Raw genomic sequence first — 27,450 nt, 5'->3', positions numbered from 1 at the left:
TTTCCTGCACACAGAGATTTAATTACAGTAGTACCCAGTGCTCGATTTGAGGGGAACGCGGAGGAACAGAGTTCCGGTACCTCTCTTTCGGAAAGATAAAAGTTTTTGCATACATAGGTACATAAATAGGCACTAATTACATTAAATAGGTTACATAGGTTACAGTTTCGGCACCTTAATTTTTAAAAATCGAGCACTGGTTGTACCGAGCATTAACACAAATTTGCGCAGATTTGGTTGTGAAAAGAATGGACTGCAGTTTTCAGTGCCCATACTTATCTCCGTCTTTGCTTTGTAACACGTTTTTCCGATTTTCCTCTACTTGCGCAAGTGCACATACACACACACACACACACGCACAGACACGATAACACATGACTGTGTGAGGGAAGGTTGACAGTAAGGCTGACACCAATACATATTTCTGACTCAGATATTTATTGAAATATATAAAATTGCAATCAAAACTCAACACTCTGTTTTATAGGGCTTAGAAAAAAGTGTTACCTTAGAATACATTAGCAACATAAGTCTGATGTACCAAATAAAACATTCTGTTAAAATACACAAATGTCACACAATTGTTCTAGTTTGATACTATATCGTAATTTGTTCAATCACAAAAGGAGTAATGAGAAATAAATCATGAAAAATGGTGTTTGGATAAAAATACAAGATTGTGAATTATGCTATAAAGGAAGGTTACAAAAATAAACCTCTATGGTACATTTCTATGATAAATTAGAAACATATACATACATTTTCAAAAAGTCTAATATTACTGGAGGAAACAGATCAACTTGTTAAATAAGAAATTAAAGAAACATTTAGTCATACAAACTGATACTTAAATAATGGAAGAATGTAGGAAGGTTTTTTTTAAAGGTACCAAATAACTAAATAGTGAACTCTTAACAATAATGAACAAATTAGTCATGGATATTATACATACAATATTTAAATATATTACAAAATCACAGCTTTATAACCTTAACTACTTTGCATATACACAATTATATACAAATACGATAATATTGTAAAAATATTTATGCCTAATGTTAAGAGTGATCATTCTAGAAAGGTTTAATGTATTTTTTCAATGTACAAAATATGTTGTCTGAATTTTTGAGGTTGTCATCAAAATACCAAATTTTAAGCGATCAGTTGAATTCCAATATCACCTCTTATGACCATTTTATCACTTTTAAAAGTATGAATTTAGTTTTTGTAAAACTTTTATTTGTAAAAAACCATCTGTTTATCTATTTTGGGACTTATAGACAACCAGTATTGCTACAACAGTACAACACAAAAAGCAAATGTAAGTAAAAAATAAATTAACAAAATACTAAATTGTGGAATATAGGCCTACATACAATTTTTAATTACCAAAAAGATTATACAACATAATTATGGATAAACTTGTCTTCTATTTCATTCTAGGGAGCTTTTCCTAAAGCTATATAATGACATGTTAGAGCATTCAGCATATTATAGTTCAGGCTTTACTTTTGCTTACTAAACTAATAACCTATACATACAAACTTTTAAAATAGCCCGGAAAGCTATTAGGTAGGCCTACTGCCATTCAATGGAATACAGCCCTTCCTGCTTTCCCTGCCAAAATTATCTATCCATGGTCAGAATGTGCTGGTTCAAACACATACATGTGTTTGTTGGACAATAATACATAATATAATACAATAATGTTGGACAAACACATACATGTGTTTGATGTCGAAATCACATCAAAATACAGTGTTTTCAGCATTTTCAAATAGTGGCAACAATAGCTGCATCTCTCTTGTGAAATCAAACAAACTTATTCAGCATAAGAAATTTAAACTACTTGAAACGTGTATGCATACATTGTAGGACAATTGCTAAAAATTATCATTGCGAAACTGGGTTTAAAATGTAAAATATTTTAAAGTAGCACTCCACTTCTACATAATAAAATATATTTACTTCTGGCTGTGCAGTGCCATAAGTAGAGGGTGGTAGGCTAGGTGCTATTATGGACAATGTTGAATATAGTTAGTTTCTTGCGAGTTTTAGTATAGATGTAGCACCAGTCAGCAATGGTTTGACAATATAATATTTGAGACTGACATTTTACATATAACAACTGCCACAATAAAAATAAAATTACTATTAGGGTTTTATAAAAATACAGTTTCTAATGGAAGCTAAGCCTGGAAATGGTTAGCAATAAAACATAATCGTTGGTCATCCACAAAAAAGATTACATTTTTCTATTGGTCATGGCTTTAAACTGAACTGCTAGGCTTGAAAAGGTAGACTTAAATTAATCGAAACCTTACATTTTGATGACCGTTAGTTGAAAAATGATTGGTTGGTTTTTATTTAGTAAACAAAAATATCTGGAATGAAATAGTACTGTACATATACACTACAGTAAGTAATTAATTTTTTAAATTAAGTGGATTTTTATTATATTTGAGAATTGATTCTACTTCTAGACAAACTTAAGCCACTAAAATTTATAAATAGTTGATATATTCAAATATCTCAATTATTTTTAAGTCCGGTAATGAACTCGGTAAGTAACTCGGTTTAATTATTTTAACTTTATATAACTTTGGTTTTCTTTGAGCTGATATTTTGTCACAGTGCTATGTCATTTACAATAATTTCACCTGTTTAATGGCAACACTGTTAATTTGGTCTAAATGTTTATGTGCCAATAAAGAGATATTTATTTAGTATTTCCAAACTTGGTAGCAATAATAGAATAAGATTACTCAATTTTTTTAAAGAGAAAATTATACAGTAATTAGAAAGAACAACATATACAATACTGTAGTTGGTTTCTATTGAAAAAAAAGAAAATTTTCAGAAGCGCCACTAAAAATTAAGTCACACCAAACATGAGTAAGATGTTGTTTCCTTAGATAGGCTAGCTAAAAGAACTACCTAAGCTTTCTTTCACACCAGTGTGGTGCAGGGCCCCGTACCGTACCGTCGATGCAGGATGTCCCGGAAGGCCCTTTCACACTAGCTGTCTGGATCCGGGAGTTTCAAGGCTGAAACTTTGTGATTTTTGGGTGTATTTGATTGAAATGAATAAAAGAAAGGTGTTTGTGTTACTTGTCGTATCCGAAAATAAAGTACAGTTCTCCTGTGCTAAATAAGTCATTTGGACAGAAGCTGTGTGTGTAAAAATGCCAATTCATTGTATTTTTAAAAGTTATGGTGTGAGCTATGGCCAGCAGTTATGGTAATGAAAGGAAGATCTTAAACTTGTGTAGAATGTCCTCGGCAAATATGATTCTAATTGTAAATACACCGCTCGCTTATGCTTCCTTTACTACAGCATAATTCTATGGTATGCTTTGACAGTTTCAGCTAATTCTTCCCTATTGGGCTGAAGGGTTTTTTCGTAGGTGGCAAAATAACAAAAAGATCTGGGACCATATTTTGTTTTGCTGGCCCAATGGGAGAAAAAAGTAATTCTGTAGTTCAAATTTTGATATATGTATATTTATGGATATATTTTATGAGGTTTTAGGTAAAAAAACACTTCATTACCTTCCATATAGAAGAAAATTTAAGTGGTCGTTGAACCTAATGTTTTTTTTACATGAAATAAATCAGGCATGTTTAGGCCTAATGTCATTTTAAGTAAAAATGTAATCATGCAAATGAACGATGGTTTGCTGCAGCGGGGTGTTGTCCCACATCAATGGCCTTCAAACCAATCCAAAATATAATTATCGAACAAACTAATCAAGAGCTCGATATAAATTTCTTCCTCCATATCCAAAACAACAAACTTTCCTATTCCTAAGTTAACAAGAGTACTACAAAATCATCGACACTGAACTACTGATAGACACAGACAGTCAATACTACTGATTTATGTCCGTCCCGCACAAGTGTGAAAGCGTACATAAGAGCCAATGTTCTCAAAACTAGCCATCTGGTCTGGTCCCGCATTTAAAGTTTAGTTTCCTCCGGGTGATTTTTCAACCCGGTGAACCTGCACTGGTGTGAAAGCTCCCATACGATTCAATAGTCTAAATAGCTTCGTCCAATGCGGGACGGTTCCGCACCCTGCTGGTGTGAATGAAGGCTAAGTACTGGCAAAAAGTCACACTGAAGGAGAAATTATTCAATACTCAACTGTTCAGATCACTAATTAGTGTAACACTAAACTGAACCTTAGTTGATGTATTTTACATTTTTACAAGTACCTAGACAAGCTTATTTGGAACTAAATATTATCAATACAAGGCTACTAAATCACATTCAGGTAGAGATGCAAAAGTAAATAAAGAAAATACAAAATAGGTCAAAATCTATATATATAAAATCCAATGTATGTTTGTATGTTTGTATATTTGTATGTTTGTATATTTGTATATTTGTATGTTTGTCCTTTATGGACTCCGAAACCGCTCGACGGATTGTAATGAAACCTTCAGGCATTATCAAGCATTATTCAAGGATGGTTTGTGTGAAGTTTGGTGCAGATCCGTCAAAAGGGCTCCGCCCCAGTGGCTCTGGAGTTTCCCATGTTAACCTTATGAGTACTCATATTTAAATGGAATTAAAGAATCTTAACAGCTGGTTCAACTAAACTATCTGATTCTGTGATGTTCAATAGCATTAAAAAGTTAATAGGTTTACCAACAGGGTGCAGCACTATATTTTTTTAATTTATGATAACAGCTAACTTGCAACCAAAAGGTGAGTGAGCGTAGCGAACGAACTTCAACCTGGAGGCGAGTTAGCGTAGCGAACGAGCTAACCTGAAGGCAAGTGAGCGCAGCGAACGAGCTCCAACCTAAAGGTGAGTGAGCGTAGCGAACGAACTTCAACAGCTAATTAGCAACCAAATGGTGAGTGAGCGTAGCGAACGAACTTTAACCAGGACATGATTGAGCCATGCGAACGAACTAATCTTGTAAATGAACGAGCATTTTACATAAATCCACACTAGGACAGGACGACGTCTGTCGGGCCAGCTAGTAATAAATAAAAATGTAGTATAAAATACTACTGTACTTGACTCAATGGTAACTTATCAATACATGTATTATTACTTATTAGGCCTAAAAATCGAATAAGAAAAACAAGGGGAAGGAAAGAATTATCCTGGAAGACTACAATTCTAGAGATGAATTGTGTTAACACAATTCTGAAAGCATCAGAACAAGGCATAAAAGAGTAAATTTGTTTAAACTAAAAGAAATTCCAAAGATAATATTAGTAGATTGCAGTACAGAAAATTCAAGGTTGGTACAGTTTGGTACGGTACGGTACATTGTTATGTACCTTGGTTCTCATTTGATAATCAGTACAGTACACAGTTTCCAGTAGTCAGAACTCTCACCAAGTTCTCTTCTATGACCACCAAAGTTACTGGGATAATGAACATGAAATCATGGTTTCTATCCCTCTTGATTTAGTTAGGTCCTAGGTTTGAGGAGTAACTGCAGCTTGTTGTTTTACTCCTGCCTGGGTTTGAGGCCTCAAAGCCTCTGTAAAGCAATGAGGTGCAGTGACACAATCAAACTCGAATACCAAAGTTTGTGAGAAAAAAAAAATACCTTGAAACAGTTTTCCAAGTTGATTAAGTACATGACAAAAATATTTCAGTAACACATTAATACCTTTTTACATCCATAATGAATAATAACTTAGATAAAAACATTATTGCACAGTGGAAAAATCACAATATAGAAATTTCAACATTTTCTTTACCTTTACAAGAAATTCAGAAACCAAAGTTAAAGAGTTCACAAGCAACCCCAGTTGACCAGTGTTTCTATACAACGTGTTAGATGTACAAAAATTACCTGATTTTTCTAAACATCTTCTTTCCCTGTATTTTGACTAGGCCTAACAACAAGAATGATCGCCGTTCCTCCTCCATTTTGTGTTTAGGCCGGTCTCAGCTGTCTGTTGTTGAAGCATCTGTTACGTTATCTTGCAGCTTGGCTACTTCCTCTGCCGCTGAACCAGCTGATACCGTGTAAAACCAAGAGTCTGGCGTCGGCGCAGAATATCTGTAACATTACAGTTTCATTTTGTCCTAGTAAATGTAGAAAGAAAATTAATACATACAGTAGAACCTCTTTAATCCGAACCCCGTAATCCGAACGTCCACTAATCCGAACACCTCATTGCTGTACTTTATACACAGTATTGTAGTTCTATATTGTATTCTCTATTTAGTGTACAGTACTGTTTATTCACTATGTTTATTACAGTGTTGGGAAGTAGCGCGCTACAAGTAGCGACGCTACAGTAGCGCGCTACTTTTTTTGTAGCGTTAGCTGTAGCTACGCTACTTTTAAGATTTCGTAGCTTTAGCTGTAGCTAGCTACATTTTTAAAGTAGTTGTAGCGGAATTTTAGCTACTTTTCTCACTACATTAACATTTGTTTGAGATAGTGATTTTTATCATAACCTCAACCTTACGTGAAACAACCTCTTTCAAACTGAGATTTAAAAAAAAATTAGGCCTACTTTCTTGGCTTCAAACAGCTGGTTGCAGCCGTTTCATTCCCTATTACAACGTTGTGTGGACATAGAGGCCATTAAATGAGTGTTATCCACATTTTTGGCTCTCATTTCCTCATTTACTACTCTATGATTACTGTCAGATAAAATAAAATCGCTAGATGCAGACGACGTTTAAACGGTACCGGTGACAAGAGAAGCTATTGAATTGAATGCTTGCAAGTGATTTACTGGACAGGGGAATTAGTAATCAATTTAGTTTCTTTATTATATCAAAAATGCTTCAACTTGGGGTTTAATGGAAACCAACACACCTTGAAATAATGAAAAAGCTGGTATATCAACCTTTGCTTCAGCTGTTGATTGTGGTTTATCATCACAAGCCCTTCCTTGGTTAGATTACGAAGATTTTTCAAAGGTTTACTAAATTAGCAAAGAGGAAATTACCTGATGAGATTTAAGATATGCCTAGACTACATGATAATTGTAATGAAAAAATCTCCATATAACATGAAACTTACATTGAAAAAATAGCATAGTTTGCTCCTGCTAACAGCTCTTGTATAGGACTGAGGCTATGGTTTAAGACGAATACCAAGTTCAATTATTATGAATATATCTGTATAGTCCTTGCAAGAACAAGCCTACTATAGCCAACTTGTTACATAGCCAAGTAGGCCTACATGTTATTTTTACTTTACAAATTTCATCATGTTTAAATTAAAAGCCGATTTCAGGATAAGTTGCTGAATACTGTTTTATCTACCAACTAGGTTGAAGCACAATTTGCCCTATGCATAATGACAATAAAGGACGATTTCTTGACATTGAAAAGTGTTATTCGTAGAATAAGTAATTTATCACTTTAAAAGTTATATAGCAATGTTGTTTTTAACATTAAAAGTAAAGAAAGGCAATAAACTTCAATTTCAGTAGGCTAGGCTCTGTAACACAAAAAGTATTTTTAAATAATCTTTTTGCAGTTTTATTGGTCTTAATTGTTGATATATAAAATATCTATAAATGAATCTATATTAAATTAATAAAATTAGCTTTTAAAATATAGTTTGATTGTATGTCATTTGAACTTAATGAAAATTACATTTTAAGAGGCTTAAAAATAATGCAATATTTAAAAATAATTACTAAATATGATGGGACACCCAACTATTTGGTTCTGTTGTTGTAATGTTAGGTTTATAATGCCAACAAATTAAATACAATCTAGGAATAATTTGTTTTCCAAGTAATGTTAAATACAATACTGACATTTTTTTAAAGGTTTCTTCAATAAAAATGTAGTTGCAATTAATTTTACATTTACCTAATGTGCGTGGAATAAAAATTAACGTCTTTGGAAAAGTAGCTAAAATTGTAGCTGTAGCTACATTTCATTGTAGTTGTAGTTGTAGCTAGCTACTTTTTCGGAACTGTAGCTGTAGCTGTAGCTAAGCTACTTTTTTGGAAATGTAGCAGTAGTTGCAGCTAGCTACATTTTAAAAGTAGCTTCCCCAACACTGGTTTACTACTGCATTAAATAAACACTGTATTTTACTTTATAACACATTTTTTTTACTTTTCCCGTAACAATTACGATCCATTTTAGCCTTGTTTTAGCTATTGTTATGTAAAGACAACAATATGTTCTGTAATCCGAACTATTCAATAGTCCGAACTTCCCCGGTCCCAATTAGTTTGAATTAAAGAGGTTCTACTGTATGTTATTAGGATTCACAGGTGTTCAGAATTAATTGTTGTTTTGTTTGTTTATTTCAATATGTTTACATTATGAAATTATTAAATTTAGTTAAAGTTCTATACAGTTCTTATTAGTAATTCTATTTAAGAATTGGCGACAAGGACAATACATTATTTCGATATCCTATTTTACTCTTCTTAAATTTACTAGTAAAACTGATTACGGCCTCCTTGCAAGCAAATGAAATGCTGAATGAACTAAAGAAAACAAGAGATATTGTTAAAGGTCAGTTAACCAGAGCTGAGAGAAGAACTGTCTTGTATTGACATTTATAGTATCAGAACAAGACTCACTATGATACAAGCTTATTGGGACCGATTCGAGCATATCCAGCACAACATTGAAATAAAAACTCAAAAACTGAAAGAAATATCTGCAGATTCTGTAGCCTGGACCATTTAGTTTGTTGAAAAGGCATCCAAGTCATGTTTGAAACCATGAAAAAGGTACAGATTTGTCTCAAGGTCAAACAGAAAACCTTCTGATTACCAAGCTAATAGCTAAATCCACTCAGCTTTCTAGGTATATTAGGGCTTTGGAGAAGGATTTTTTTTATTTGACATAGGATTCTGCTTCATTGTTTGTAAAAAATCTGATGATCCCTCAGAACTCATTATGGTAGTACATAAGCCCCAAATTTTGGACAATACAGTAATTAGGTTACAGTATTTTGATTCGTTTAATCTTTTTATGAAACATTTTTCACAAAACCATCCGAGAGGTTACCTCCTGATAGGGATGCAGCCTCCTAAATTACACGTTTAATTCACTTTTGGTCTTCAATCTTAGTGGACAATAATTTATTTGAATTTTCACTTCCCTGTGACAAGAAAATGGTAAACAGGATCAGGTGGATCCTTTTGTACTCTACATTTTGGGTAATATTTTGTCGTTATATCTATATGTAATGGACCTTTATGTTGTAATTTTGTGGTTTGTTTGGTCAAGGTTGAAAATGTTGACATTTAAATCGATGATATTAATAATGTTAAATTTGAATGATGTAATTGATATAGTACTTACATTCTTGAAAAAAAATAATGCCTAGGCCTAACCATTATTATTATTAAAGTCAACTAAAATTATCATTTTGTATGGTAACATGTTATTTTAATAAATAATACCATTCAAATTAATGGTTATGAATATGTCTCACATACACTCTCCGGATCTCTCTAAACTCTTTTTTACCTTGCTCGATAAAATTTGTCTGGTCTTGGTCTTGATCGGAGAAATATTGCTGATATTTACCTCCCTTCTCCTTTCTCTCTGCTCGGTTCGGGGACTTGATCGGGGAAAAGATCGATAGTGTGTCACCGCCTTAATTAAAATATGTTTGACAAACATACTGATATTCAGGCCTACCTTGTATCGTCAAACTGGAACTTAAGCCCGAGGACGATGTTAAGGGCTGACGAGTCGTAACTGTGACAGCCGGAGTATCGGTAAAGTGGCTTTTTATCAAACCTACAGCCACCTGACTGAGCTCCTGTAAACATAAAATATCAGTTGTTTAAACAAGTAGTTTTTTTACATTTACCTAGATAAAAAAAAAGTTGAATAAGTTTTGTTTCTTGTCTAATTATATTACTGAAAAAAATTGGTTGATTTTTTTTTAATGTCATCACTGAGGCTTCAATGGTACCAGGATTAACTTAAGAGTAATTTTCCCAGGTATTTTTCAAGGCATTCAAACACTTGTGTTTCCAAGAGTGACTTTAAAATCTTCATGTAAATATAAATGGTTCCTGACATAGAAATGTTATAAGGTGCATGGCACACAATAGATTGTAAAGTAGGTCACCACTATCAAATCAAAGCAAACTCTGTTACAACTCTTTAATAGAAAACACTAGTTTTTGTGAAGCCTATAAATCACCAGTAAAGCCTATTATCACCTTACCAACAATTAGCAAATTCATGTTATTTCACGCAAACATGATCAGTATTCATTACCAGGGTAGGGTGTATACTATTTTTTTAAGTAAAATTCCAGTTTTTTCCTGGTTCTTTAAAGTTTTTCCAGGTTACTGCACGAATGTTTCCCACGTGAACATTATATTAACTCCCACGTCAATGTTTAGTTTCACATAACTTAAACCAATTTAAGACTTGCGGCTTAAGTATATACATCAATATACATCACATTTGCATATTTCTGATTAAATAACTTATTTTTTCTTCAAGAAGAACTGGTAATATTTGAATGAATGTAAATTTGAAATAAAAACTTCACCAATATTTTAAGAATTTTTAATTTTATGAGGCCTTTCGCCAGCTATGCTGGTATCATCACAAAACTTTTGTGACAAGTCTAATGATGCCAGCATTGCTGGCGAAAGGCCAGAATTGTACCATTGTACGTGTTATTAAATTTACAAACAGTAAATAAAAGAAACGTCTTATAACACACACTTATACTGTTCCTCATAAAACCGTAAATATACATAAAAGATGGTAAGTGGTGATCGAAATCGATTGGACACTCCAATCATCAATTAAACCTAATAGGAGAATGACAAGAATCTTGAATGGCGCTATCACAGTCTTCCACAATTACGGCAAAATCCTAGACGTCTGCAGCAGTTTGCAAACATAGTCGTTGTCTCTCGCGGTCACGGATCACAGAAACATTATTATCGTTATCTGCGATCACGACAAAATCCGGGGCATCTACCATGGTATGTAGACATTATTGTCATCCCCCGCAGTCACGGAAACATCATCATAGTTTCACACAATCACAGCAAAATTCTGGTTATCTTTTCCACAGTTTGCAAACATTACCGTCGTATCCCGTGGTCGCAGAAACGTGATCACTGTCTTCTAGCATAGTGGCTAAATCCTGGATGTCTCCCGCGATTTATAGACATTATGGTCAACTCCCACAGTCACCGAAGTTCATCTTAGATTTCCGCGATTGTTGCAAAATCCTGGATGGCTCCTGTGGTTATTGTCGTCTCCCACATCCTTGGAAACATTTTCATCGTCATCCGTAATCACGGTAAAATCCGGGGGATCTCCTGCGGAATGTAGACATTATCGTCATCACCAGTGGTCACGGAAACGTCATAATAGTCTTCCAGGATCGGGAAAAAACTCTGGACATCTTCCGCAATTTGTAAACTCATCGTTGTCTCTCACGGTCACAGAAACGTCATCACAGTCATCCAAGATTGGGGCAAATGCGTGATTTTCTATGTGAACTTTGCAGACGGGTCTTACAATTCAAATCTTCTACCGGAGCTAAAATAAAAATTACGGAATCTTTACAAATTTCTAGGCTTTTCCCCGTTTTTTCCAGGTCCCTTCTTCAAATTCATGCTTTCTCCTTGGTTTGTATACACCCTGCTTACTAACAAAAAACACAGCTAAGAAGAATGTAGATAATTTTATAGTATATTCCTGCTTGATCAAGGCAACACGAAAGGGTGTCTTTAAGCGGGTCGGACATACAACATATGTACAGATCAAAGTAATACGGTCTATGCACAAACTTTGCTGGATAACTCCAACAAATACCAACTCTTACTATGGCTAAGAGTATAATGCAATACAGTTCAGCCTATGTATTGCAGTTGCCATTACTACATATTGAATGTTCTTGCCTATTTTCTTTTTGAAATATATTGAATTTGTTAGGTACAGTGAAAGTTATTGTATCATGATCAACTCAGTTAACAGCACTGAATTATTTTGATGGTTAAACCTTTATATCTTCATAAATCTTATAGCCTAAATAAATCTTGGAAATTGTATTAATTATAATAAAAACACAAGAATTTCCAACAAAGGAACTCAGAACTCACCGATAGGTAGGATACAATCATGGGTGAGAGAACACTGTATCCAAGGTAGCATGATCTCCCTGTGTACTTCTGGTGTGTTGTACACAAGTAGTCTTGTAGCCTCTACCATGGGGAGAAACATGAACCTGTATCAGGAAATTTTTAAACAAGTGTACCATTGGGAGAAATATGAATCTGCATCAGAAAATACTTAACTTACTTGAGTGTACCATGAGGGGAAACATGAACCTGTCTCAGGAAATGCTTACATAAGTGAACCATGGGGAGAAATATGAACCTGCATCAGAAAATGCTTAACCTAATTGAGTTTACCATGAAGGGAAACATGAATCTGTGCCAGTAAATTCCTACATGAATGTTCCATGAACCTACGTCAGAAAGTATTTATGTGTATGAGACAGGATACATCCATTTTTGGATGTTCTTAACAAGTAGAAAATTAGCAGGGTTGGTCAGTTTTTTTCTTAAAACACATTAGCTGTTCTTTGCATAAAAAGTGCCAAGGGCATATAAAAATACCCTATGTTTCCAAATGACTTGCTTTTAGGCAAGGTGTTATTTATACTGTACTAGCTGTACCCGCGGGCTTTGCCCCGTTTTACTTCATAAGTGAGCTCGTTCGCATGGCTCAATCACGTCCTGGTTGAAGTTCGTTCGCTACTCTCACTCACCTTTACGTTGGAGCTCGTTCGCTGCGCTCACTTGCCTTCAAGTTAGCTCGTTCGCTACGCTAACTCGCCTCCAGGTTGAAGTTCGTTCGCTACTGTCACTCACCTTTTGGTTGCAAATTAGCTGTTGTCATAAATAAAAAAAAAAAATAGTGCTGCACCCTGTTGGTGATCCTTGTAACTTTAATGTTATTGCACATCATAGAACAGAACCAACTTGTTTTATTGAAACAGCTGTTAAGATTCATTAATTCCATTAAAAATGAGTACTCATAAGGTTAACATGGGAAACTCCAGAGCCACTGGGGCGGAGCCCGAGAGTCCGATCAGAATAAAAACAACTTAGTTTTCCTATTTAATGCCTAAAGAATCAGTGTACCAAATTTCAGCCTCCTAGGTAAATGGGAAGTTGGAGAATTAGTGATGAGTGAGTGAGTGAGTGAGTGAGTGAGTCAGTCAGTCAGTGAGGGCTTTGTCTTTTATATATATAGATTTATGAAGAGCATTAGTGGGCTTCACTCACCTTTATTTTTGTCTATGATGTCCAGGACTCGTCAAAACACAAACATATATACAAGACACGCAATCCTCCATGGCATCAAAGTCCGACGTAACCACTGTCCGTCAGTGGTGGTTAGGCGTTTAACCCAAGTGCAGAATAAAAATAACGTTTCCCAATCATGAGGATGCGGAGCTTTTTTGGTGAGTTCCACGTAACATCGAGTTTTTAATTCCATGGACGATTACATGTCTTCTATATGTGATGTGGAACGCAAAAAAGGACCTCTTGTCGGAGATGCAAAATTTCCAGTACGGCCGATATAAGTAATTAAGGTAGAAAATATTGAATTTCGGGTTTTTATCGATTGTTATACCTCATTTAACATAGAACATGACAGTATCGGTTAAAATCTCAAATTGAAGATGCAAAAGATTGAAATAAATAATTTTGTTAACCTCTGCACGGTCTGAGAAAAGGTACCTCTTGTCGCTCAATGTTATTTCGCCATAACGACAAGAGGTCCCATTTCTAATATTCCCTTTTTAAACAGATTTTAGCCCAAAAAATGAATTGTCCTGCATTCTAGTGGAAATGTAGAGAACTACAACAAAGTTCAGTTCACGACGAACATAATATCTCACAAATTTTGCGGTTCCGACAAGAGGTACCTTTTCTTATCTTATGGCGAAATAACATAGGGCCGACAGGAGGTCCCTTTTCTGAAAGCGATTTTTACGACATGCTTCAATAAAACAATTATTTAAATTAAAACTATTGCGAGTTAAGAAATAAATTTGTATTTCTTTCAAAGAGGACATTATAAGCTTTCTTTTGATACCAAAATCCTTTCTTAAATACGAAAAACACAATTTTTATGCATATTTGAAATTTTCAAAACAGTTTTTCTCAAAAGTACCCTTTTCCATAACAAAATTTTAAAGTCCTATAACGTTTACAAAAAAAATCATACATGCGTGGGACTTTCACCAATTGATTCAGAATTAAATGAGGAATTTAAATATATAAATATAACTCAAAATCCAAAGTTCCCGACAAGAGGTCCCTATTCGCTTTCCACATGTGTTTGTGTGTGTTTTGACAAGTCCTGGTCATCATAGACAAAAAAAGGTGAGTGAAGCACACAAATAATCTTCATAAATAAAAAAATAGGCCTACCCTTATCCCAGCAGAAAAAATATAGCCTTTGGTAAAACTAATGTATCCCAATAAAAACGTAACTAGGAAATCTTTTTTTTAAACCTTGAGTAAAAATTCTTGCAAACGGCAAGAGTCACAAAACCATCAATTTTTGCTTTAATTGAACTGTTCTATTACATCATGACTATAATATGTGATCGCAACACTATTGTTATATTTTCCACGATCATAGAGACCCAACAATCCTGAAGGCATCATCTTTGTCCGTTTAGATCCTGGCGAGAATACAAAACCTGTGGTGAGTTGGGACAAATCCCATCCTGAGAAAATCCTGAGTTAAATAAAATCCCACCCCATTTTAGGAACTGAAATTTTCTCAAAAGTCTTCAAAATTTGAGGACCTGTCCATCCTCATGTTGGTTACTGTGACAACCTTAACAGCAATTTATTCAACAACAATTAAGAACACTGATCACATAACAAAAGAAGAGGCTAATGAAGTACCTATTGTAATTTCCATAACGATAGCTCGGTCATTTAGAATCATTAAAGCAACGGCTTTCCTTTATTGAATTACAAATGTGCACTCCAAGCTGAATCGTAAACTCCACCTATCTTTTTGTTAACAACCAGATCTTTAATATAACGATACTGTACAGTGTGTACACACTTGGGGAGTTTTTTTTTTTTTTTTTTATTGGTAGCTTAGTAATATTATTGATACAGGATTTTTACTAATAATTCATGAACAATTTGAAATTAGAGGATACCCAGAAACCTGGGTAAATAAATACCCTTAAATAAATACCCTCTCAAATAATGTAATTTTTTGAACGGACTATGAGGTATTTAAATATTTGGTCTATTTTAGGTTGTTTCGGTTTGAAGAAGGCTGGATCACAGAACAAAGAGTGAGACAGTGTTAACCTGTAGTTACATGAATCGGATTTTTCTCCACTGGGGTAATTAAATATTGTATTTTAGTAAGCAAGATAGGTCTATACAATGTAACACAATGATAAACACATAGGTATCAATTTAGATGAAATTATAATATTACACAAATCAAAGCTTTTTTGTTGATCAAATTTAGCAAACTCTTTATTAGAGTTACCAATTATGGAAAAATGGAAGATAACCCTTGCAGTGGCCAATGATAGAAATAGGGAATGGCCAACCCATTTTGGTGATTTTGTAACCTTCTTTTGAAAATTCTTACAAATTCAACCGAACAAGTAAACCTAGCCAACCTTGTATACATTTTGTTTGGAAAGAACAGGAGAATCTAGAAATAGTAATATAATAATGATTTAGAAGTTTTATTTTTTTGGTAAAATGAAAAAAATTGAATTTTTTGGGGAATTTCAAAAGCAGCCTCGGTAAATTTTTGTTTACAGTTTTTTTTATGGGAAATTCATTAGGCCTATATACATTTTGTAGATAATCTAATTCCCTTCTACACCCGCAACATCCCAAGACAAAAATTACCCGAGCAGGGTAATGCCAAACAAGTCAAGTTTTGCCAGTTCCCAAGTGTCGGCTGCAAAAGTCGTGCCACGTCAAAAATTCATTTGATTCCTAATCGTCGTGACATTGTTATATACCTGCTAGAGGGTTTGTTTATGTAATAAAATGAAAGTTCAGAATGTGATCTTTCGAATGGTATATTGTTCTCATCTGAGTTGATTATAAGTGTTTTTTTAAGTGCTTACGATCATGGCCATTCTAAGCATCAACGGCGAAAAATCGTCCCACGATCATTGGCCACTGCTAGGGTTAATATCCTAGAATCTAGCCAATTCATTTTAGGCTGGACCAGTGGCGGATATAGAACAGTCACGAGGGGGGGGGGGAACCAGGGGGTATGGGTGGTTCGGGGATCCCCCCCAAAAATTTGTGTAAACTTGGTCTGCAAAATGGCAGTTTTATACTATTTCTTTGTCCAAAGTTAGTGTGACAAATTATTTTACGCAATCTGTATGCACTACTGTATAACATGCAGTAAAAAATATTGGATCCCCCACTGGGCTGAACCTAGGATGAAAATTACATCGCATATATGAAAAAGAAGCCATTTTTGGTACAGTATAACACTACATCCTTTTCCGAACACAAACTTACCCTTCGTTTGTGGTAGTGTGGAAGTATCTGAACATGGAAGGATGTGTGAGTGACGTCACAGCTTGTCTAGATGCCCAGCAGACGATGCCACTGCCTTCCTGATCAGCTGTTCCTACAGCCTTCTCAATCAACGGATGAATATGGCCTGTTGTCAGCCGAAGATTACTTTCCATAAACAACACTGCTCCTGCGTGGTTTAGTGCATCCTGAAATTGTTTATTATTTTCATTCAATAATAATAGCTTAATATTTTAAAAGTCAAAGATAAAGGGTTAATCGTAGTTCAAGGATAAGATGAATAATAATCAAAGGTTACATCAGAGGTTACATTTCAAAGCACAGCCATGTGACTGGTTAGGGAGTTTATTTTGTAAGTATAGAATTTAGCTGCTAGGCCTATTATACCTGAGAGAGATAGAGTACAGGGGCAAATAGATATAATAAAAAACTATACCATGTACCTTTTATACTAGGTACTGTTTCTTTATGTAAATTTTAACTTTCACAAAAAAGCCTCTAAAACTCCTTAATCAAATCAAGATGTTAAACTAGTCTCTTACTATCAATTCACTACTCATAATCTCAATACAGTTTTCTTGATCACTGTAAATAAATAGTAAACATATAAGAATAATGACTTACATTTAATGTGGTAAATTAACTTAACAAAGAATAACAAAAGAGTTATATAGCCTATTGCTAACTTTAAACAAGTAGACGCATTTTAATAAACTGTAGTAAAAACATGATTTTACCTGTATTATTATAGGGCGATAAGCATGGATTTTGTGATCGTTAACATGTGATGGGAAATCACTGAGGTAGAAATCTATCACAGAGCATCGACTTGTGTTGCAGTATGTAAGTATCTGTGAACAAATCAAACTTTCAATCGTTTAAAAAGTAAAAAACTTTAAAAGTGGCAATGGAGTAAATAGACAATATAGCTGATAGCTGTAAATAAAATTAATAATTCAATTTAATATAGATAATTACAAGACAAATAAATCTAAATTTACAGATATTACTAAAAATGTTGATTCTTTCAATAAATATGTTGGATGCCTGCTCCATCTTCGAATTCTCGAGCAGATCTACATTTTTTTGAGATCTTCTTAGGCACATACTTGTTGCCCTTAAAATTGAGCAAGTCAGTCTTGTTCTGATCCAATTAACTACCAGGCTGTAAGGTTTAACCCATTTTTCTGACAATCTCTCAGCTAGTGCTCTTATTAGTGTTTGAAAATCTTTGCCTAGGATTCCGCAGACTGATGTTATCAAAGGAGTGAAAGAGGCATTCCGGCTCTCACAGGCTGAAATATACTTTATTTTCTTTTCTTCTTCTGCATTTCGTATGACATTGTCATGAGGTTTGGAAGCATAAGAGGGAGCATCAGTGTCTACGACACGGATATCAAATAATGCTTCCCTCTGTGTCTCCCATACCCCTCTACATGCCAAGTCAGCTTTAATTGCAGGCCCGTTTGCATTTCTATTCTCTGCTATAAGGGGCTCTTTGATACAATTCCCCCATGCCTGTTCCATAATGTTTCCTAAAGCATCTCTAATTTCATTGTGTCGTTTGATAATTAGGCCACCTACAGGACATGTAAGGGCATGGTCTGTATTAAATTCTTTCCCACAGCCATCACATTTGGGTGGTAAATGGATCGGTGTCCGACCATATCTCAGTGCCAGGGAATCCCTAAATTCTTGGGGTGACATGTCTAAATTTAATTTCTTCAATGGTACACAGGATAACTTGTTTTGATTTAGGGTCAGCATTTCGTAGAATTACATTTTGCCTTTTTAGTGAAAAATATTTTAAATTTTCATTTAATAATTTGTTTTCTTCAGTTTTCTTTTGTTCTCTATGGAACTTTAATGCTTTTTTGCCCCCCCCCCCCCTGGTTCCTGGGCTAGAGAAAAAAATATGCTGTACTAGCTAATATACAAATATTTTCTCCTGTCAAATCCTAAAAAGCACGGCAGACAAATATCTGCCTATTCTTCTACAGTAATTTGAAACAAAAATATAATTTTTTAGTGTCTCAGTAGCACATTCAAATTAATTGTGTCAAATTATTTTATTGATAATAAAATTTGATTTGCTTTTAAGTACTTAAATACCTGTGTTTTATTTTAAATCCAAATTAAACTGTTATAAACTTTAGGCTATGAATACGACCGTATTCATTGATTTAGGTCTAAATGTTGTACAAGAGAATTTGGTCATAAATCTAATAACATAAATAATATTAATAGGCTACACAATGGAACTATTGATCACGTTTCTTAGATGACTAACTTACAAACATATTATGTTTCTGTCTGTTGTCAATAATCGTTAATTTCATGTAGCTAAATGTGACATATCTGGTGTTTTCCTCTTTTATCTCTTCTAATGTGGTTCTGCTGTGTAGTTTATTCTGGCTATTGATTTTCCTCCTCATTTTTCTTGCGATGTCCTCTATTGTATTGGCTTGAAATCCATTATCTTGGTTATCTTCTTAATGGTGTACAGCTCTTTCTTCCTATTGGCTTGGCTAAGTGGGATCTTATATGCTCGGTACAGCATGGATCTAAAGGCTGCGGCCTTGTAGATTGTCGGATGGATAGATTTGATGTTGATTGTAGTGTGAACGTTTGCGTGGGTTTCCTGTAGATGTCAAACTCTATCTTGTTGTATTTTCTCTTTAATGTGAGGTCCAGGAAGTTGATCTTTAGGTTTTCTTCAAACTCGATGGTAAAAGTGAGGTTCGGATGGTGGCTTTTAAGTGTCTGCATTTTTGTTTCGTGCTCTTGCTCCTGGTATTGTCTGAAGATAACAAGAATATCGTCTACATATCCAACATACACTTTTACATCATGATTCTTTCTTAAATTCTTTAACATTTCTTTTTCCTGATGCTGTAAAAAAATATTTCTGCCAAAATTGGCGAAAGTGGACTTCCCATTAGCTAAACCATCTGTTTGTTCGTAAAATCTATTGTTAAATCTAAAATAATTTTGTTTCAAAACAGTCACAAGCAATATTACAATCTGATTAACATATTCATTGTCTAAACTATTCTGTAAAAGCCTACATTTAACAAGATCCACAGTTTCAGTTACAGGTATGTTAGTGTACAGATTTGAGATATCAAATGAGACTAACCTACTATTCGACTCTATATCTACCGTATGTTCTTTACAAGTTTTTTTTTTTTTTTTTAAGTATCTAGTAGGCCTAAGTTTTAAATTGTAACTTAACTACAATTCAACCACTAATCATTCTAAGTTGTGTAACTGTATACTTACAAGTTGTAAATCGTATCTGCCAAGTCCAAGGTTGTATATGAGCAACGTGTGGTTAGGCAAATAGTGTGCAATGTTCCTGACCAGACCAACACCCAACTCCGCATCTCCGTCGAAAAGATAAGAAACAATCACAGGGAGGGACGTGTTGGTCCAAACAGACTGAGGGTACAAACGAGGACTTGAGTTGAAACCCAGAGCCAACAAATATTTCTCGTCTGCAGTCCAGCGCTTCTCTTCTGCTTCTTTCAAGTTATCCTGAAACATATAAATATGACATATTACAAATTAGCCCACATACAACATATTAACTTAATGAATTCTTAAAAAATAAATGAAAAGTTTATAGGGCTAAGTTAGTCTAAGAACACTAATTACTTAAGGCTTGGTAAAAAGCCTATTTTATTTTATTACACTTCAGTAGGGTAGAAAACTGCATAACTTAGGACCACCAATTACATTATCTATATTTATAAAAGAGGAAGTTTTTATATATATTTGAACGTTAAATGGACTCCGAAACCGCTTGACAGATTGTAATGAAACTTTCAGGCATTATTAAGCATTATTCAAGGATGGTTTGTGTAAAGTTTGGTGCAGATCCGTCAAAAGGGCTCCACCCCAGTGGCTTTGGAGTTTCCCATGTTAACCTTATGAGTAGGCCTACTTATATTAAGTTAAAATGGAATAAAAGAATCTTAACAGCTGGTCCAACTAAACAATTTGATTCTGTGATGTTCAAAAGCATTAAAAAGTCAATCAATTTACCAACAGCGTGCAGCACTATTATTTTTTTTTTTATTTATGACAACAGCTAATTTGCCGTAGCGAACGAACTTCAACCTGGAGGCGAGTTAGCATAGCGATCGAGCTAAACCTAAAGGCAAGTGAGCGCAGCAAACTAGCTCCAACCTAAAGGTGAGTAAGCGTAGCAAACGAACTTCAACCAGGACGCGATTGAGCGATGTGAACGAGCTCATCTTGAAAATGAACGAGCATTTGACATAAAACCACATCAGGACAGGACGACGTCTGTCGGGCCAGCTAGTATAGCATAAAGCATGTGATAAAGACATAAACTGGTACTACAAAGGAATGTATTAAATTCATTCCAAACACAAAATAAATATGAGTACACTATAGAAACATGTCCGTCTTCTATAGTGGCAGTCTTAGAAAAATATTACAGTTAAACTCGCAATAGAAAAGAATGACATTAGAGAAAAGATCAGTGGCGGTTGCAAGGGGGAGGGGGCTATAAAGGCTTAACCCCCCCCCCCTCCCAATGAAATCTGAAAATAAAAATTTACACATTAATTATGTTATAAACATTTAACGGGGTTTTTCGACACAGTTCTAGGTGTAAGAAATTACTTTTTAAAGTCACAAAATTGCTTTGAAAATCACAAATTTTCCGGGTGAAGCCACTCTTTTGGTGTGGAATGCCCCCAATAGCCCCCCCCCCCTTGACAAGGGACCCTAGAACCTCTGATTGTAACATAAGAACTTTTTTCATTATGTGGTGAATAGAATATGGATTAGTACCGTACAGTAACTCTAGCTTACATAATCAAGTAGGTAGCTTAATTTATAACAAAAGGTTGGTACTGTATTGACCTTATACGCCAGGCCCCAACTAATTTCACATTTCAAGTAAAATAAGGTTACAGCCTAATTTATTACCTTATTAATGTAGTCGTCTCTAGTTAACCAACAAGACTTAAAAAGTGTTTTACTTAGGCATATTTATTTATTTATTCATAACAGAAACAGTCAATTAATTATCATTTATCAATTATTTAAGATAGGGATGCCATTATGTGCGAATTTTAACGCAAATATGAGTGGTGGATCAGTGTAGGATGAGTGGCGTGATCTTAGTCTTGTTAGTGACTAAGGCCGACATGTTCCTTTTGACAATAATAGTTAGACAATAATAGCCTATAGGCCTACAACCAAAGGCTACTAAGGGACCTACAGGTTATAGTGGATTCCGAACCACATGTTTCCTTAGTAATTAACAAATCGGTCTAATTATCAGGATAGTATTGCGGAGAGTCATAGTACTCACTAGTGCGGACGTTAAACCACACCAGGGAGCATCGCATCCACAGTGCATGCCTATAAATAAACAGTAGGCCTAAAACTACCAATACATAAATAATTTATAAGTTATAACAAAACGTACTAACCAAACATAGGACAGTAAGTTATCTAGGGCCTAATAACTCACTGTAGTAAGTTAGCCTAGAGGGGACTTTGATATATAGCCTAACTTGATATCACCTTAAACTGTAGCCTGGCATTAAAACGTAGTTATTTAGCCTACAACAAATAGATAGGATCAGTGTAAATTTCATTCCACTAACCAAAATGAGGATGTGTTTGCAGTTTTGACTAAGTTATCTAATAAAAATAAAAATAAATGGTTAAGTTAGTTATGATAGGCTTAGCTCTAAAAAACAATATATAGTTTTGAGTCGAGCCTCAGAATGCGAGCAGATCTGAACTCTGTGACGACCGGGTTCAGGAAATTATTTAGTTACTGGTAAACTTAGGCCGGGTACACTTCCATATCTGTTGGCACAAACAACCGAATGAGTAGGTACCTAATATTGATTATTCGATTGTTTAATTCAATATATCGTTTAGTTGGTTAGGTTAGGTTAACCTACCTAACTAACCAAACGATACCTATATCGAATAATCGATATATCGATCGAAATTACTCATTCGGTTGTTTGTGCCAACACATATGGAAGTGTACCCCTTAGGCCTTTTTTTGTAGGGTGTAGGCTACGTAATTTGTAATGTGTGTGTCAGAAAGACTGCTACCTAAACGAACATATGGTTAAGAAGTTTTTGAAGGATTTGACAATGACACTTTGTCGTTGAAACATGTAATCTTTGTTCATTGGATGACAAGAATCACTTGGCGATCAAGCTAATTTATACGTAATTTTAACCTTTTATATATAAAACTAAACTTGTATAGGCTATATAAACATTTCAAACAAGACGAATGCCTAAGCCGAAAGTTAGTTAAGTTAGTAGGTAATAATCTAGGCAGGCTAATGCTGGATTCTTTAGTAAAAAGTACTGCCACTACAGTTAACAATTGTTGGGCTTTTCCCAATTCCACTTGACAGATGTTACCCCAGAATTTATAGAAACCTATCTATTAGAAAGCAGGGTAGGTACTGTTGCTACTCAGTTGCAGCAACGTTTCTGTTCTCACTAGGCCTAGCCTAGGAGACTAAATTGAGCTGTTAACTTAAGCCGCGTTTACACCGAAGTTTCAAACAAAAAGTTGCAAACTTTTATTGCAAATGGTAGTTTCAAATAAGTTTGAAATTTTTATTTTATGGTTTTAACTTGCATGTTTCATGAAAATGTTGGAAACACTTTTGACGTTGATTGTGACAACTTGCCTATGTTATGGTTCCTTGGATCAGTCCTTCCGAGGATGTCAAGTGTCGTGGATGTAATTTTGAATGGAATGTCATTGCATGCGTAGTTTTTCATGTTTTTAATTTTGTTATCGGAAATAGTTTGGTTAAACAGGATTTGCTGCTTACTGTAACTGTATAATGTCGTCATCCCTACACTACATTTCACTCAGTAAAATTTCAATTGTCACTCACCACTGATCACTCACAACAAGCACAAGGAACTAGTAGTAGTCCAGACAGGGTAATGACACGAGTCAAGACACAGGGTGGTGCGAGTGCTCACTTGAGTGAGAGTGGAGGTGGCAGTGTAGGGGATGGCGGGAAAATGTTTATGTTTCATGTTTCAACGGCACATAGTGACCGAAACCTGTGAGTTGCAAACAAAAGTAAAAGCGGCTTTTTAGGCCTTAGCTTGCAACTAGACCTATAACCTAGACTAAGACCATTTAAAGTAATTCTTACCTTAAAGGTTTGGATGTTGTTTTTCAACTGTTTGTGGGTCTCCGTAAGAATACTTTGCACAGCTGGTCTCTGGTCTCCAAAAAGTATCAACAGTATGCTTGTTATTACAATGCAAGTGAATCCTAAAAGGTAATTTTTGGTTCTCATCTCACAAGCTGAGTATTTAATTGACAAGTAATAGGACTCAACAAAGAGTGTTCCGGTATTTAAATTAATTTGGCTGACTTTGATTAAACTTATTTAAAGATGATCCAGGTTCTCAGAGAATCTGTGCTTGATCATGTCTATCAGTTAACTTATGTTGCAAGAGTATAGGCCTAAGTTAATAATAATGAAAACAGTGACAACAATTAAACTAATTAGGCTACCCTAACTTCTGCGTCATACATCAAAGTCCATACTGAACAACCAGTTTAAATAGCCTACACACTTTGGGCATCATAAATCACACATAATTAATTAAGGTCCTAGCTAAACATTAACATAAACATAACCTTTGGAGCACATATTCAGGAAACACCATCGTTGGCAGTTCAATTAAAGGCATGACAATTTATTTCACTTCTAAATCTTGTTTACCACTATTAATGAGAATTATATTTGAAATTAATGTTTTGGTAACATACATAAGGACAAGAAACAGATATAAGAATGTGTAGTTCCTGTTCCTAATTTTTACAAATCTCTAAACACAACACTGACATGACGACAGAGGACGAAGCGATATTCAGCCAGCAGACATCACGATCACACCCAAGCTCTAAAAATGATAACAAAGTGAAGTGACAGTTTACAAAAATAGAAAAAAAGCTCAAACTCAGCTGAACTTACACAGGCCACCAGCAACTCTCTGGCTTTAAAACATTGACTCAAGGAATATTCTTATAATATAAGAATACATGTCTAATCACTTGTTTTTATTCTTCTATAAGATGTGTTCAAGAATGTCTTATAATTTGAGTATTAGTTGACTAATTTATAATGGTAAAAATTTGATATAGCCTAGACAACCTACAACGGTTTTCTTAAAATGTTGCATACCTTATAATGGTATAGCTACCTATATATAAAATATGCTACAACTTATATAATCACGTTTGTAACCATGGTGTGTTACCATAGATCAAACATACTCCCGTGGTAGGTTTGCATGCCTTATACGTAATCTAATTCCAAACAAAACTACAAAGCTTAAAACGTGAGAATGAGAATGAGAATGAGAGAATGAGAATGAGAATGAGAATGAGAATGAGAATGAGAATGAGAATTTTATTTGGTCTTTTAAACATGCAGTTACATGCAATCAGACAAGTCATATAATAATCATCTGGCAACAATCAGTTAGGCTAACAGTCCCAGTTAGTAAACTGGGTTGACTTAGCTTAAATCACACCATGCACAAAAACAGGCAAATATAATAAATAAATAAATAGTTAAATAATGGCAACTACAATAGTGAATAAATAGTGCACAAACTACTCATATCTACTTTAAAAAAAAAAACACACCATGCACAAACTACTTCAAACTTCAGGCACAGCAAAAGCAATCAAAAGCATCTACTTACAACAGCTGTAGGAATTTCAAAAAATTCTTTTAAAGCATACAAAGGATGCGCCAATAGCATCTCTTGTAGTTTCCGCTTAAACTGGCGGATCTCCAGGTTTCGTGCTGAATAAGGCAATGCATTAAATAGATTTATTGCTAAGATATCACAGTTGAGTTGAGTTTTTCTAAGTCTAACATAAGGTATATCTATTAGATGTTTATTTCTTGTGTCATGCTCATGCACCTCGGCTCTAGTTACTACATTCCCAATACTATTTTCCTTAAACTTAACTAAAATATCAAAAATATACAAGCTGTAAACAGTCATCAGTTTCTCAGATACAAATAAGGGTTTGCAATGTGCGTCATAAGAAGCATCAGCCATTAACCTAATTGCCTTCTTTTGAACAGTTAAGATACCTTTAACATCAGTTGCACTGCCCCATAGGCTTAGGCCGTATAAAATTATACTTTGAAAAAATGCAACATAGGCTACTTTTAAGTATTGTTTGGGAACATTTACCTTCAAATTTCTTAATAAATGTACAACTCTTGATAATTTGCTGCATGTCACTGCAACTTGATCATCCCATAACAACTTATTATCTAGGGTTAAGCCAAGTAATTTAACATTATTGGAATCATTGATAGGCCTATCGCCTATCCGCCTTAGAGAAAAAATCAGACTTTGAGTTTTGGCATTATTTAAAAAGAGATAATTTGCACGGAACCAGATAGCTGATTGTTCCAAGGAACGTGACATATCCCCTGTTAGCATGGCTTCATCTTTACCTGTACACACAAGAGTAGTGTCATCTGCGTAGCTAATGACAGTTGCGTCAGTGTTATGACTTAGATCATTGACCATGATTAAAAAGAGCAGAGGCCCCAGGATTGAGCCCTGCGGTACACCATGAGACAATGTTTTGGCACGAGAACTCTGCCCTCTAGCAAACACAACCTGCTCCCGGCCACACAGATAAGACTCAATCAAACTGAGTGTTCTAGGCCCAACCTTATAAAATTCAAGTTTTTTGATTAACAGTTCATGATCGACTGTATCAAAAGCCTTGCTGAGATCACACAAGGTGACCCCAGCAAGACTACCCTCTTCAAAACTTTCAAGAACAATCTTAACCAAATTGTCGACCGCAGCAATGGTCGACCGCCCTGCACGAAAACCGTATTGAGTGTCCGAGAGCAGGTGGTTTGATTCGAAATAATGGTAAAGTTGCTTTTGAATAACATATTCAAACACCTTAGAAAAGATGGGCAGAATTGACACAGGCCTAAAGTTTTCTGGTAGGTCCCAACTGCCTTTTTTGTGGATGGGAATGGTTTTAGACTTTTTTAAAATCTTTGGGAAAATCCCTTCAGCTATACATTGATTTACACAAAAGGTCAAAGGGTCAACTATATGGTTAATAATCAATTTTAAGAAATCATTAGAAATGCCATAAATGTCCTTACATCTCGATGTCTTCATATCCTTCACAGCATCCAGCACCTGGTCACAAGAAGCCAGTTCAACCTCGAATCTGCAGGTAGGGGAGGGGCACCTCTCCAGCAACTCCAATGCAGATACTCCAGGATCTTCCATCTCTTCTCTAAGGGACTGCACCGTTTCCACAAAGTACTCATTCAACTGGTCCGGAGTTACTTCAGGCACTCTAGATAGGCTGGGGGTGGTAACCTTCTTTATGATCTTCCAAGCAGCGGAACATTTATTTGCTGAGCCTTCAATAAACTTCATATTTGCCACCAGTTTGGCTGATTTTAGTTCACTCTTGTACTCCTTTTTACATTGATTATATAAGTTCTTTATGTCAGTACTCCCCGAGCTTTTCATCATGTCGTACAGAAATAGAACCCAACTTTTTTTGGCAAGTACTGATTGGTTGATCCAATTGGAAGTAGGCCTACGGCTCTTAGACATAGGCTTAGCAGCTTTGATTTTAATTTCTTTAACCGGAAAGCACTGGTTAAAAATATTTATGAAGGTCTCCATAAATAGATCAAAATTTGCCTCACCACCATCGATTACTAATAACTTACACCACTCGACCCCATCTAAAATAGATATGAAGTAGTCTATCTTAGCCTGATTAACAGGCCTAATCTCCCTTGACGTAGAAGGTTGATGGCGATTCTGCTTCTTCTCCGGCAGTGGTACTTCCAAGAA

At 35.0% G+C, this 27,450-nt stretch overlaps 2 protein-coding genes across 2 annotated transcripts; both read right to left on the bottom strand.

Moving 5' to 3' along the window:
- Positions 1 to 425: 425 nt before the first annotated feature.
- On the bottom strand, positions 426 to 24,446 carry LOC129002948 (uncharacterized). The gene is made up of 7 exons (XM_054431085.1): positions 23,721 to 24,446; positions 19,810 to 20,064; positions 17,265 to 17,378; positions 16,510 to 16,715; positions 12,061 to 12,185; positions 9,617 to 9,740; positions 426 to 6,035 (listed from the first exon to the last, which is right to left on the bottom strand). Exons 1-7 carry the CDS (start codon positions 23,865 to 23,867, stop codon positions 5,921 to 5,923), a joined length of 1,086 nt encoding a protein of 361 aa, XP_054287060.1. The 5' UTR covers positions 23,868 to 24,446; the 3' UTR covers positions 426 to 5,920.
- Positions 24,447 to 25,251: 805 nt separating this feature from the next.
- On the bottom strand, positions 25,252 to 27,192 carry LOC129004197 (uncharacterized). Its single transcript, XM_054432671.1, has 2 exons — positions 26,739 to 27,192; positions 25,252 to 25,391 (listed from the first exon to the last, which is right to left on the bottom strand). Exons 1-2 carry the CDS (start codon positions 27,118 to 27,120, stop codon positions 25,270 to 25,272), a joined length of 504 nt encoding a protein of 167 aa, XP_054288646.1. The 5' UTR covers positions 27,121 to 27,192; the 3' UTR covers positions 25,252 to 25,269.
- Between the last annotated feature and the right edge of the window lie 258 nt (positions 27,193 to 27,450).

Source organism: Macrosteles quadrilineatus, unplaced genomic scaffold (genome assembly GCF_028750875.1).
Source record: "Macrosteles quadrilineatus isolate MER2022 unplaced genomic scaffold, UCM_ALF_1.0 Scaffold_9__3_contigs__length_116548681, whole genome shotgun sequence".
NCBI classification, from domain to species: domain Eukaryota; kingdom Metazoa; phylum Arthropoda; class Insecta; order Hemiptera; family Cicadellidae; genus Macrosteles; species Macrosteles quadrilineatus.
This window is presented reverse-complemented; position numbering and strand designations above follow the sequence as displayed.

Bases quoted from the DNA above. Each gene is read 5' to 3' on its own strand.
- LOC129004197 (XM_054432671.1), bottom strand. From the start codon at position 27,120: ATGATGAAAAGCTCGGGGAGTACTGACATAAAGAACTTATATAATCAA. The intron at 25,392-26,738 runs GTAAGGACATTT...TGCCTTATTCAG, and splicing joins GGATATGAAGACATCGAGAT to CACGAAACCTGGAGATCCGC.
- LOC129002948 (XM_054431085.1), bottom strand. From the start codon at position 23,867: ATGAGAACCAAAAATTACCTTTTAGGATTCACTTGCATTGTAATAACA. The intron at 20,065-23,720 runs GTAAGAATTACT...TATATGTTTCAG, and splicing joins ACAACATCCAAACCTTTAAG to GATAACTTGAAAGAAGCAGA. The intron at 6,036-9,616 runs GTAGGCCTGAAT...GTAATGTTACAG, and splicing joins TTCCAGTTTGACGATACAAG to ATATTCTGCGCCGACGCCAG.